At 42.5% G+C, this 14,080-nt stretch overlaps 1 protein-coding gene across 1 annotated transcript in view; it reads right to left on the reverse strand.

Moving 5' to 3' along the window:
* Positions 1-14,080, reverse strand: part of LOC138674484 (dynein axonemal heavy chain 3-like) — a 3,367,401-nt gene that overhangs the window by 822,624 nt on the left and 2,530,697 nt on the right. The window contains 1 exon segment of the mRNA XM_069762320.1: positions 3,693-3,826. Coding sequence (XP_069618421.1) covers positions 3,693-3,826 — 134 coding nt within the window.

A 14,080-nucleotide genomic window follows, 5' to 3' on the forward strand; every position in this document is an offset into this window, starting at 1 on the left:
TTTTACACATCCTGATATTACCAGTACTGGAAACACCAGTACCGGTGCTATCAGTGTCTGTGTGTAAGGCCGGTTTCACACGTCAGTGGCTTCGGTACGTGAGGTGACAGTTTCCTCACGTACCGGAGACACTGACTCACGTAGACACATTAAAATCAATGTGTTTATGCACATGTCAGCGTGTTTTCATGGACCATGTGTCCGTTTGGAAAACACGGACACATGTCAGTGTTCGTGGGAGCGCACGTATTACACGGACCCATTAAAGTCAATGGGTCCGTGTAAAACACGTACCGCACACGGATGTTGTCCGTGTGCAGTCCGTGTGCCGTGCAGGAGACAGCGCTACAGTAAGCGCTGTCCCCCCAGCGTGGTGCTGAAGCCGCTATTCATTTCTTCTCTCCAGCATCGTTCGCTGGATAGAAGATATGAAAAATCTTTTTTTTTTTTTTGGTGTTTAAAATAAAGATCCCTTTCCCTAACCCCCTCCCACCCCCTGTGCGCCCCCACGCTGTTAATAAAATACTTACCCGGCTCCCTCGCTGACGCTGTTTCCTGTCCTCGCCACAGCTTCTCCTGTATGAGCGGTCACGTGGTGCCTTCCATTACAGTGATGAATATGCGGCTCCACCCCTATGGGAGGTGGAGCCGCATATTCATCACTGTAATCACCTAAGGCAGGGCACCAGAGCAACAAGTATTCACTGTTGCTAACTTCCAGTTCCGGTTACGAGCACTTTTGTTTCTGAAATATCTGCCAAGTACTCAGCTTACACAGTCTGTTTCTTCAGATCCGCTGCTATCTGTTACTCGGTTATTCTGGACTGCATCCGCACTATCTACGCTGGACCCGTCTAGTTCCGCCAGTCTGCCTGCCTTTCTTCCAGCCTGCGTCAGTACTTCCGGTACCAGCTACTACTCGAACACCTGGTATCTTCCGGTCAGCTCTGCAGCATCCACTAACCCTGCTGGTCTATCTGTTCCACTGGGACAGCCGCCACAAGTCCGAGGTCTAACTGAAGGTATCACCTGTGTCCTCCGGGCATACCATCCTGTCCCTGTTTGAGGGGACTTACTACGGGTGTCTGGGGCTCAAGCAATAATGCCCCCTTCAGAGCCCCCCGGACCGTGGTCTAGTGGTTCCACATTTTACTTCAATAAATACAAATGTGAACTTCTACATCTGTGCTTCCATTCAGCTATAAAGATGGCACTCAAAAAATGACATCTACTGTAGGGTGTCAGCTCTCTGGTAATGATATTCACAAGCCATAAAATCTGATCTTCCTGCAGTCTACCAAGTGGTTGAATCTTTGTGATCCCAGGTGGGAACTTTTCTTCACTCCTTTTAACTTTGAATTACACTTCTGTCCTGCAGAGAGGAATGTCAAGACCAATACACTGCCTCAGTCCTTTGATGTGACCAATTTCCTGGAGGAGTCTCAGCACTTCATTGACTCAGCCAGGATTATTGAAGTAGTCACATTCCTTTTAAGAGACCTTTCTCCTGGACTTTTGTCCCTACTGCTAAAAGGGAAGAATTCTGTGTTAGGGTCACAAATCCATGTTGGTTGGGCATATTCAGGTACCCTGAGCTGATTGCTTGTCGCTTCTGGTGGCCCTCGATGTCTGGGACGTCATAAACATCTGTGCACCAGAAACAAGTCATCCAGGGACAAGCCTGCTGACTTAATCCAGCCTCTGCCAATTCCTTCCTCTTAATGGCAACATATTACTGTGGACTTCATCACAGACCTGCCTATCTCTGAGGATTGTGACACCATCTGGGATGTAGTGAATTGATTCTCTAATATGGCTCACTTCATTCTACTTGCTGGCTTTCCCTCCACTCCTATGCTTGCCACGTAGTTCTTCCAGCATGTGTTTCATCTTCACGATTTTCCTTTCCACATAGTCTATGATCATGGAGTTTGAAGTTTTGGGGAGTTCTTTGCAAGCTGCTGAAAGTCCAACTAGACTTTTATCCTGCATACCTTTTGCAGATGAATGGGCAAGTAGAACTGGTTAATCAGATTCTTGAGGACTACCTTCACCATTTTATATCTGCTCGTCAGGATGACTGGGTATACCTTCTCTTCTAGGCTGAGTTTTCCTTGAATAACCACATTAAGGAGTCTTCCTGAGTATTTCCATTCTTTGCTGTACACTCCCAGCATCCTCAAGTCCTGTCACCTACAGTATGTCTGATTTCTCCAGGGTACCAGCAGAAGACCAGCCTTCGCCCCTTAAGGCTATGTCTCCTCTTAAGGAACATGTCTTGCTCATGCGGACAAGAAGAGACTGGTTCGCCACTTCTGTACCTTCCAGGAGATAAAGACTGGCTTTCATCCTGGAATACTCAACTGAAGGTGCCTTCATACAAGTTTGTTCCCTGGTACATCAATCCGTACAAAATCCTCCGGCAACTTAATTTGGTGATCTACCATTTTCAACTGCCTGCTAATCTACAGGTCCCAAATACCTTTCATGCATCACTCCTGAAGCCGGTGGTCTTGAATCGCTTCTTGAAACCCCATGCTACTTCTGCTACTGCTGTTCTTGAGGGTCCCTCAGACTTCTTCGAGGTTAAGAACATCATGGATACTAAAAATATTCAGGGGAGGACCTTCTATCTGGTGAATTGGAAGGGATTTGGACATGAGGAGAGATCCTGGTAACCTGTGAGAGAGTCCCTGTAATCTTGGAAAGGTTTCCTCATCAGTCTGGCCAAAAAAGAAGGGGACTTAATGGGGTAATGTTACGCTAGCCACTCACATACCTTGTAAGCGCCACCATACTCACCATGTGTTTCACTTTGCTCCACCCAGTACCCGACCTTCGCTCAGAGTTGCGTTGTGCTGGTTGTGAGTCGCAGGGGGCACTGCAGAATTCTACAGGAATTTGTATCCACTCTGTCCTGAAGAGATATGACCCCCAGGCCTATCAACTGCTAGCAGGTGATATATCTGGCGACTCCATCCTGCATTCCTTGCCTGAATGTTGGGTTTTAACCTGCTGGCATCTTCTTTAAGCATACCTCCACATTTTCTCCCTTAGATTATAGACCTGGATTGTTTACCTGCTCTTTTTGACTGCTCCATCTCCAGCTTTTGTTTCGCCCCAGCCTGTACCTCATACCCACGCCTCTCACCCTCTGGTGAGCTGCTGCAGTCCAGGGGACTGCCCTTGAGTGTTTTCTGGTGTCTACCCAGCCTATTGCACCATCAGAGGCCCCAGTGAAGAACTGGTAGACACTTAGTAATGCCTCTACAGGGTATGCCCAGCCCATGGCGCAGTGGGTCCACAGCCACCAGAGTTACACTGTGTTAATAACAGCATTGACTAGCCGAGTATTTAATTCCTTTTGCATATGCAAAAAGGATGTTCTGATATATAATTGAATTAATGAGGTCTTCCTAGGTATAAAGTAAAAACATGTTGCAGTTAAGATGCCATGCTAGAACTGCAAAAGTATATGATTACTGTTATTGCTGAAAGTACATTGAGCAATATACTAGTTTCTATTTTATATGTTTTTCTTGTATTTATTTGCATCTTACATTTACGTGGCATTTATTATTCTGCTTTCTGCTACAGAACTTTGCTTTCAGGCACCAATCAGAATATGACTAGTTGGCAGCAAAGTTTATTATGTTCTGGTAAACACTCATGCTGTAGCTTTAATTAAATACCTTTCAGACAGTGCTACAACACTTTGATGGAAGTGCTGACACATGAACACAGCTTCATTCCTGATTTCCTGTGACATTTCCACATCATCAAGAAAATGATTTGCCACCTTCTCGAGAGCGTCTTCGGGCCATGCCTGTAGAAAAAGAATGTTTATTATATTTAAAGGTAAGCAAAAAACAATCATTAGCTTTGCTGCACAAATGTGCACAACAAATATAAATAATGGCATACAAATTTATGCTTAATATTTATGTTTAATAATGTGAACTTTACTGTTATTATTATCAGATGCACCTTCTAAATTAGAACAAAAGTCCAAATACCTCAAAGGCATTTGCTACCCTGCTATCTTAGCTGCTATATAAATATATATTACAAAATTTATTAAAATAAACCCACATTATTAGGTTGGAATTGCAAAGCTAAATAAAACATAACTACTGTATATATTAGACAAGGATAATAAACCGAGCTAATCTTTATCTAAGAATTTTATAAAATCAATTTGCATTTGCTCTTACACTTCTTATTGGGACTGCTGAACTACATATTTTTTTCTGAATCTTTGCAATTGTAATATTTTATAGACCACAAAAGATGTTTAGTAAACAAATGTATGTGGTACAAAACATTAAGTAGTTGTTGTGCATTTAAGATTATAAAAGTATATGTCATATAAACAAGTAAAATCCTGAATTGGAGATGATAAATGTCTCATAATTGCTATTAAGAATGTCAGCAGATAAAAAGGAATGCATGACCATAGGGAAAAAAGGCTCAACTATTGATGGAAAAACAATTGGATAAGACAATGGATGATATGGATGTGTAACTTTGACTTTATTGCCATTTACAAGGAATGATTACATCCTTACAATAGGTATTATAAAGCACCGAGGCTTATAAATGCAAGAATGTTTACTTACTCAGATGACGCAGACCAATGTAGAGATTATTGAATCATTTCAATGCAAATTGTATTTGAAAAAGATTTTATGAAATTCACAGGTTTGGCGAAGTCAAACAATTTGCTATTCGAATCAAATCACCTAAAAATTGCCCGCTGACAGTTTACACATTGAAAAATTTTGCATCAATAACTGAGGGATGACATGACCCCAGGCGCTACTGTGAATTCTTCCCCTAATGCCTTGCTGATGTATCATCATATGGTATAGCACAGCTAGTAAGGAGAGACTATTAGAGAGCCTGTATGCCATGTGTAGAGAAAGCTGCAGAAGACATTTTAGGGTGATTTTAGGATAGAGTAAGGCTGGTTTCACATTTGCGTTTTTTGCCGCTGCGTTTTAGCGCCAAAAAATGCATGTGTTTTTTTTTCCTATACTTAACATTAAAAACGCATGCGTTTTTTTGCATGCGTTTTGCCGCGTTTTGACGACACGTGTCGTTTCTACACTTGCGTTTTGTTGCAGAAATGCAACATGTAGTAATTTCTAGAAACAGGAACACATGGGCTACTTGCACAGTGAACAAGTCTGTAAGAACATGTTCACACACCACCAATTACACAAAAGAGAATAGTAAAACCAAAAACACTCAGTTTGAAAAAATGTTTGCAGTAATCCGCAAGTGCTAGTAAAAGATGTAAATAACGGTATTTGGTTGATACGTTTTTTGCAAAAAATGTATACTAAGCTGCTCTACCAATCTTCACGGTATACCCATATCAGAGCAGTCCTAACTAATGTATGCAATCCCTATCTGATGTATTTAAAAACCTGATCATCTGTATATTACCTGTGTGAACAGGGTTCAGAGAGGAAAAATCCATCTGTGCATACAGGGTAGAACAGCTTTTGTGCAGATAGCCCAAGAGGAGTGGTGGAACTCCCCAGTCTTGTAGACACAAGAGAACAATTATGGAAACAGGAACACATGGGCTACTTGCACAGTGAACAAGTAATTTCTAGCGGCGTTTTTTTGCCGCAAAAAACGCATGCATTTTTTTGCCGCAAAAAAAGTATTGCTGTCTATGTAAACGCATGCGTTTTTAAGCACATGCGTTTGCATGTGTTTTTAAACGCATGCGTTTCAATAGAAAAGCACAAGAATACACACTGATAAGCCACCAGCAATACTTTTTTTGCGGCAAAAAAATGCATGCCTTTTTTTGCGGCAAAAAAACGCCGCTAGAAATTACTACATGTTGCATTTCTGCAACAAAACGCAAGTGTAGAAACGACGCATGTGTTGTCAAAACGCGGCAAAACGCATGCAAAAAAAGTATTGCTGTCTATGTAAACGCATGCGTTTTTAAGCACATGCGTTTGCATGTGTTTTTAAACGCATGCGTTTCAATAGAAAAACACAAGAATACACACTGATAAGCCACCCCCCAAACCTAACCCTAACCTAACCCTAACCCTAATGGGATCCTAACCCTAACCCTAACTCTAAGGGTTAGGGTTAGGGTTAGGATCCCTAGGGTTAGGGTTAGGGTTAGGATCCCTAGGGTTAGGGTTAGGATGCCTAGGGTTAGGGTTAGGGTTAGGATCCCTAGGGTTAGGGTTAGGATCCCTAGGGTTAGGGTTAGGGTTAGGATCCCTAGGGTTAGGGTTAGGGTCCCTACGGTTAGGGTTAGGGTCCCTAGAGTTAAAGTTAGGGTTAGGATTAGGATCCCTAGGGTTAGGATCCCTAGGGTTACTAGGGATCCTAACCCTAACCCTAGCTATTTCTGTTTATAGTGGGTTTTCTAGTTGATTTTGATGATTGGCAGCTGTCACACACTTCTCATCATGCGTTTCAAAAAGAAACGCAGGAAAAAACGCATGTAAACGCGTCAAAATGCCGCGTTTGTGCAAAAACGCATGCGTCTAAAAACGCAGCGTTTGCACGCGTTTACATGCGTTTTTTTCACCACCTGTGTTTGCATTTAAAACGCTGCGTTTTGAAACGCAAATGTGAAACCAGCCTAAGTCAGAGCTCACAGCACAGCAATAAAGATAAGAAAAGACAGACTTAAAACATTAGACAAATACTAGAGGTAATATTAGTGTTATAAAATTGCAACACTGAAGAAGATGAGCATAGATATGATGTAGCTGGAGTCTGTCCTATGGCACTTAAATTACAATTACCCATTAATCTCTTCAAATTGTATGCACTAGAAAGTAGCAACATCAGCACAATAGTTTTTTTCTTGCAAAAAAAATAAACATCTGAGATCAGTGTATGATTGTAAAGACACACACACACACACACTGTGTGTCTTTCTATGGGTCGCCGCACGTGAAACGTAGGACAGCCAGGGAATGCGCGGACACCACAGTGGTCAAGGAAAAGCGGAGCAGGACCTGGCAGATCATGTGTTGGCCAGGAAGTCACCGAGAACGGACGAGAACTAACAGCAATGTGAACACTGGACATGTAGTCAGGCAAGTCGAAGTCAGACCCTGGGAAGACGAGCAGTAGCCAGGGACGAGACAGAAGGATGATGGGGGACAAGCCAAGGTCGGTAGCCAGACAAGAGTGCAGGACAAAAGAACAAGACAGAGAGTGGCCAAAGACAGAACCAGGGGTCAGAACTAGAGAGTACAGAGCGGCACCAAATCAAGAGGCAGAAACAGAAATAGAGTCTAAGCCAGGTCTAAAGGTACCATCACACTCAGCGACGCTGCAGCGATATAGACAACGAGCCGATCGCTGCAGCGTCGCTGTTTAGGTCGCTGTAGAGACGTCAAACACAGGAACTCCAGAACGATGCAGGAGCGATCCAGTGACGTAATGGCGACTCACATATCGTTCTCGCTGTTTGTTTGCTCCATGTAAAACATTGCTGGCATTGTTGCTTTTGATGTCAAACATGACGATACACATCGACCTGACGAACAAATAAAGTTCTGGACTTCTAGCTCCGACCAGCGATGGCACAGCGGGATCCAGATCGCTACTGCGTGTCAAACACAACGAGATTGCTATCCAGGACGCTGTGGATCGTTGTCGTCCTCGTTGTAAAGTTGCTGAGTGTGACGATACCTTTACACTAGAAACACAAGCATACAGAGACACAACGATATCAGAATGATCATCTGGGTCAACAACTCAAGCCGGGTAAGCAAAAGTATCAATGACACAGAACAAGGCCAGCAGCAGACCTAAATAGGCTTCCCTGAACCAAAGAGAGGCTAAAAATGGTTAACCCCCACTTGACCAGGATGGGAAAAAAACCCATCCTGTGTCATTATAGTACCCCCCTCTCAACGGGGGGCCAACGGACCCCCAGGTTTCCCAGGATACCTGGTATGAAATGACCAGACCAAACGATCAGCATGGACAGAATGAGCTGGGACCCACATGCAATCCTCAGGACCATACCCCTTCCAATGTACCAAATACTGCAAGGTACGGCAGACCCAATGTAACCATCCACCAAGACCAGTTCAGCAGAAATCAAAGGCTCTTCCTCCACTGCCCCCAATGGTTTCAGAAGAGCCTTATGAAAAACATTGGGGATCCTGAAGGAAGGTGGAAATCGCAACCTAAAAGCCACAGGATTAGTGATCTCAATGATTTCATATGGGCCAATAAATTTAGGCCCCAATTTAGCTCATGGAACCTTAAGTTTAATGTTCCAAGTAGACAACCACACCTTCGCCCCAACCTGGAATATTAGTCCTGCAACCCGTCTCTTATCTGCAAAGAACTTATACTTCCTCTGGGCTTTCTCAATATTCCTTTTGATCACCTGCCACAATTCACTTAAATGCCGAATCGCTCCATCCGGAGTCCAAACGTGAGAACTCCCCGAAATGCAGACTAAAACCATAGTTTGCCAGGAAAGGGTACATTCCTGTGGACTGACTTACATGGTTGTTAAATGCAAAGTCAGCCAACGGCAATGGGTCACACCAATCATACTGTCTAGAAGTGTACAAACAACGCAGAATTTGCTCCAAGGATTGATTGGTTCGCTCTGTCTGACCATTGGTCTCCGGATGGTATGTGGAAGAGAAGAATAAGATAATACTCAACCTTTTACAGAACACCCTCCAGAACTTGGAAACAAACTGCACACCATGGTCAGACACCACATTCAAAGGCACTCCTTGTAAATGGACCACATGCTGCACAAACAACCTGGACAAAGTTTCCACAGAGGGCAAGGCAGACAAAGGTACAAAATGAGCTTGATTATAAAACCTGTCCACCACTACCCACACCACAGTATTGCCCCTGGAAGAGGGAGATTGGTTATAAAATCCATGGACAGATGGGTCCATAATCTATCAGGAATTTGCAAAGGCACCAGTTCCCCGGCCAGCCGGTTATAAGAGCTCTTAACATGTACACAAACCCCACAAGCGGACACAAATTTTCCAACATCAGTAGCAAGAAAAGGCCACCAAAAAACACTCACAATGGCCCCCTCGGGTAGCCAAAATCCCAGGGTGTCTACCCAAAGCCAACTCATGGATCTCACAGAGAAGCCTGAGATGCAATTGCACCGGAACAAACAATTTACCATCAGGCTTAGAGCTGGGTGCTTGAGACTGAGCCTTTAGAATCTCCCATTCCAACTCGGACAAAATGTCAGCCACCACCAACCCTGGTTGAAGAATGGAGTATGGAGGCTAAGGAGGAGACACCGGATCCAAACTCCAAGACAGACCATCGGCCTTAATATTCTTAGATCCCGGACAAAATGTAATAAAAAACTGGACCCCTGCCTAGGGGTCAACCTTTTGGCTGATTCATTTTAAGCCAGGTTCTTATTGTCGGTCACCACAGTAAAAGGATGAACAGCTCCCTCCAAAAAATGCCTGCATTCCTCAAAGGTCAACTTAACAGCAAGAAGCTCCTGATTGCCCACATCATAGTTTTTCTCGGCAGGAGAGAACTTCTGGGAAAAGAAGGCACAGGGTCTCAAATTGGTCAAAGTGGCTGGCCCTTGTGACAGCACTTCCCCCACCCCCACCTCTGAAGCATCCACCTCGACAATGACAGGTTTGGACGTATCCGGTTGGACCATAACTGGAGCAGACATGAAACTCTTTTTTAATGACAGAAATGATGCTACAGCAGCATTAGACCAATTTTTTACATCTGCCCCTTTACATGTCAGATCAGTGAGAGGTTTAACCACCTGTGAAAACCCTTTGATAAACCTTCGATAGTAATTATCGAATCCCAAGAAGCGCTTCAACCCCTTCAAATCTCGGGGCTGAACCCAATCAATGACGACCTGAACCTTTTTGGGATCCATGCAAAACCCCTCCTATGAACAATGAATCCCAAAAATGACAGTTCCTGAACAAAAAACAAGCATTTTTCCAACTTAGCAAAGAGTTGATTCTCCCTGAGCCTCAGGAGAACCAAACGTAGATGATCAAGATCGGTTTGCTTGTCAGATTTATGAATGAGAATATCATCAAGGTATATTACCACAAAACATCCAATAAAGTCATAGAACACAAAATTAATAAAATTCTGAAAGACTGCTGGGGCATTGGTTAAACCAAAAGGCATAACAAAACTTTCGAACAAACTCTCAGATGTGGGGAACGCCGTCTTCCACTCGTCCCCTTCTCATACTCGTATCAAATTATAGGCTCCCCGTAAATACTGTTTAGAAAACCATTTGGCCCAGACAGTTGGTTAAACAAATCAGGAATCAGAGGAATCGGGTATGTGTTTTGAACAGTGATCTTATTAAGTTCCCGAAAGTCAAGGCAAGGGCGAAGACCACCGTCTTTCTTATTTACAATAAAGAAACCGGCTGTGACAGGACAAACAGAAGGGAAAATGTGCCCTTTATGGAGACTCTCAGAAATATACTCCTTCATAGCAACCTGCTCAGGACCTGAGATATTGAACAAACAGGCTTTGGGCAATTTGGCACCCAGAATCAGGTCAATAGCACAATCAAAGGGGCGGTGGAGTGGCAGAGCCTCAGCCTTGCTTTTGGAGAACGAGTCTTTAAAGTCATTCAGGTACTCTGGAATACCCAACAGACTGACAGATGACACAGATACAGATTTCAGACATTTGTTAACACAGTTCAGACCCCATTGAACAATGTCCTGAGCTACCAAATTAATGACAGGATTGTGACATTGTAACCAGGGAAACCCCAGAACCAACCCTGCAGGTAAATTGTCCAGAATAAAATAGGCTATGTGCTCCAAATGTGCAGAACCCACCATGAGAAGGAATACCTCATAAACAGAAGTGATCCCCTCCTTGGTGAGAGTAGTAGAGTCAATAGCTACCACTTTCATGGGAGCATTTAATCTAACTGTCCCTATCTTGCAATGAGTCACCAATTTCGAGTCAATGAGGTTCACAGATGACCCGCAGTCCACAAAAGCCATAGCAGGAAATAGACATTTATTCACACCAAGTTTCAACTGAAGCAACAATTTACAAGCTGTCTGACAGTTACCCAGACCTAGGCATTTCCTGACACTTTAGAAGATGGGGGCAGGATGGGCAGTCCTTCCTCCAGTGTCCCGAGCCCCCAGAGTACAAGCAGAGCTTGTTCTCCTTACGGCATCTCCTCTCCTTTTTCTTAACTGAAACTGCTCCAAACTCCATGGGTTCAACAGATGAGGAAACTTCAGGTTTATTAGGAAACAGAGAGGCTTCCCGCTGCACCACTCCCTTCTCTCGGACTCTGTGGTCCATATGGATGGCCTGTGTCATGGCCTCCTCCAGGGTTTCAGGTGACGGGTGAAGGGCCAGAGCTTCCTTTAGATGTTTGGACAATCCTCTGTGGAACAACCTCCTGAGGGCAGAGTCATCCCAAGGTTAACCCCCACCTTACCAGGATGGGAGAAATACCCCATCCTGTGTCATAACAATGATGGTGTGCATGCTTGTTACAAGCGACTATATGTGGTTTTTGAATTTCTTGAGTCACTGTTTTTGTGAAGAGTTGGAATTATTGTTTTTTTTTAAATACTATAGAAAATTCTTTAAAATCCAAACATTTAAATGCTACTGTCTACCTCAGAAATTGTGCATATATATCTGTTATAATAGTCAAATTGTACATGCTTACATGCCACATTCACAAAGTGCTGCCTTTTTGGTATTCTACCTGCATATCATTTCTGGGGATGTGGTTAAATTTTTTTGAAAAAATAGGATGAGACTTGCTGGCACTTTTGGTCTTTGTACCTACCTACCTAGCATTTCTTTTTAAGTCCTTTTTGGCAAAGATTTACTAATTAGGGTTGAAAGTTTGTCAAAGTTATCTATAGTATTGTACAAAATGTATGTTAAAAGATAAAATGACAATAAACAGAATAATTTAAAGCCAAAAAAAAGCAACAGCAGAAGCACAACCAGCGAAACTAGCACCAGCTGTGCAAGCAATAGTAATGTCATGATCCAGATTGGGTTTTGAGTTCTGTTTTCCCTTTTTCCCGCTCTAGTCATGTCAAGAGTTAACCTTCTTCAGCCTCTGTCTGAGCTCAGGTTGGCTATTTATCGCCGATGTTTCCTACAGGCAATGACAGTTATAGTTTTTGCCTAGTGCTGCTGTAGCTGACTCTGATTGTTCTGATTTGTCCTGCTGCGTTGCTGTCTGAACCTGTGTCTCTGTTTTCCCCTATTCCCATCTTGACTCCATGTTTCCCATTAGTGTGCTGACTCCCTGGTTTTGACTTGGCTTGTATCCTGACCTGCTTCTGTCTTTTGTCTTTTGGCTTATCCGATCCTGACCGTTACTGGCTCCCTGGCTTGTTTCTGACCATGAGTTTGCTTATTCATATGGTACTGTGCTGCAGTCTAGGATTTGACCTTCTTTGACTTTCTACTGCCACCTGTGGTAGCCTCATTGCTGCACAATTATGTGCTGTAATGTGACCTGGGCCAGAGGAGGTATCTTTGGAGGAGTAGAGAAATGCACCGAAGTATGATGCTAGAAAAGCTCAGGGATACAGGGCCATAACAAATGTCAGCGATCTAGAAAACAGAATCTAGTATAAGGCAAGGTGGTCAGGCCAGCTAGTGTTTTTAACTGTGAAGGTTGCATTGCATTAAAAAGCTTGAAGAATCAATAATGCTTCCAACCTAATAAATGATAGAGATGATTGAAAGAGAACTAGTCATTAGTTTTAACTGAAAGGAGCACTTCAAATCAACAGTCTTTTAGAAGCTGCTGAATACTAAACTAATACAACGGTCTGAAAGTCAATATATGGTGTATGTATGTACAGTTTTTGCATGTAACTGTATTATCTCATGAGTCAAAATATTAGACTTTCATTACCTACTGTTTTGACGTTATGAAATGAGCCAATTATTTCTACATGTATGGTGCCCATGGTGAAGTATACAGGGGTGTGTGTGATGATGTTGAGGTGATTTCCGGGTAAAACTGTAGTTTTTTTTATTACAAATTCAAGGAACAGTTACCCAACATGGCAACCACTGCATTCCTCAATGAATTGCCATCCCATCTGGTTTGCACTTAATGGGAAAACTATTTATTTATTTAGCTGCAACAGGGCAATGACTCATAACACACTTTACAGTCTCAGATGTAAATACTTCTGCCGTCATCGAACTCAACCCAATTGAGATAGTTTGGGATGACTTGTACTGTAGAGTGAAGGCAAAGTGCCAGCTAGTGGTCCGCACCTGAGAACGACTTCAAGGCTGTTGGAAAGCCAGGTGAAAACATGCTGAAGCTGCTTGAGAGAATTATAAGAGTATGTAAAACTGTCCTCAGAGAAAAAGATGCACTTTGAAGAATTTAAGATGTAACACACACATTCTGGTTTATTTCAAACATGTTTATTTTCTCCTTGTTTCCAAATGTTTTCTTTCATGGTTTTGCTGCCTTCAGTCTGAATCTACAATGTGCACATTTCAAAAGAACAAGGAAAACCATTGCATAAGCTCATGAATCTAAAATGTGTAAAAGTGTCTCTGAATATGTCTGCATGAAATGAATGTGTTAAAGCTTGTGTCTGAGTGTGTTTACATGTACAATATGTGTAAAATTATGCCTAAGGTTATTAACCAAGCTATTCACTACATGCTGTGGCATTGCAGAATTTGGCTGGTTTATGTGCCCTGAAAGGACTAAAAAGAATTGTACAAAATTAAAAAAAAGTTTTTAAACGTAAAAAAAAAAATCAAAAATGGAAATCACACCAATTTTCCTTGTTAAAAATAAAGCAAAAAAACAAAACAAAGATATTTCTCATCACCGGATTTGTTAAAGTCTGATCTATGAAAACCTGCAAAGAGAAAAAAAATCAAAATGCCAGAATTGTTTTTTCTTTGGTCACCTCACCTCACTAAAAAGATATAATAAAAATTAAACAGAGAATTGTATGTAAGTTGGTATAACCCACAGAAAAAACAAGCTTTCAACAGAATAATGTAAATATTAAGTGTTCAAAAATGGCAACAC

The sequence above is a fragment of the Ranitomeya imitator genome, chromosome 4 (assembly GCF_032444005.1).
Source record: "Ranitomeya imitator isolate aRanImi1 chromosome 4, aRanImi1.pri, whole genome shotgun sequence".
NCBI lineage: Eukaryota > Metazoa > Chordata > Amphibia > Anura > Dendrobatidae > Ranitomeya > Ranitomeya imitator.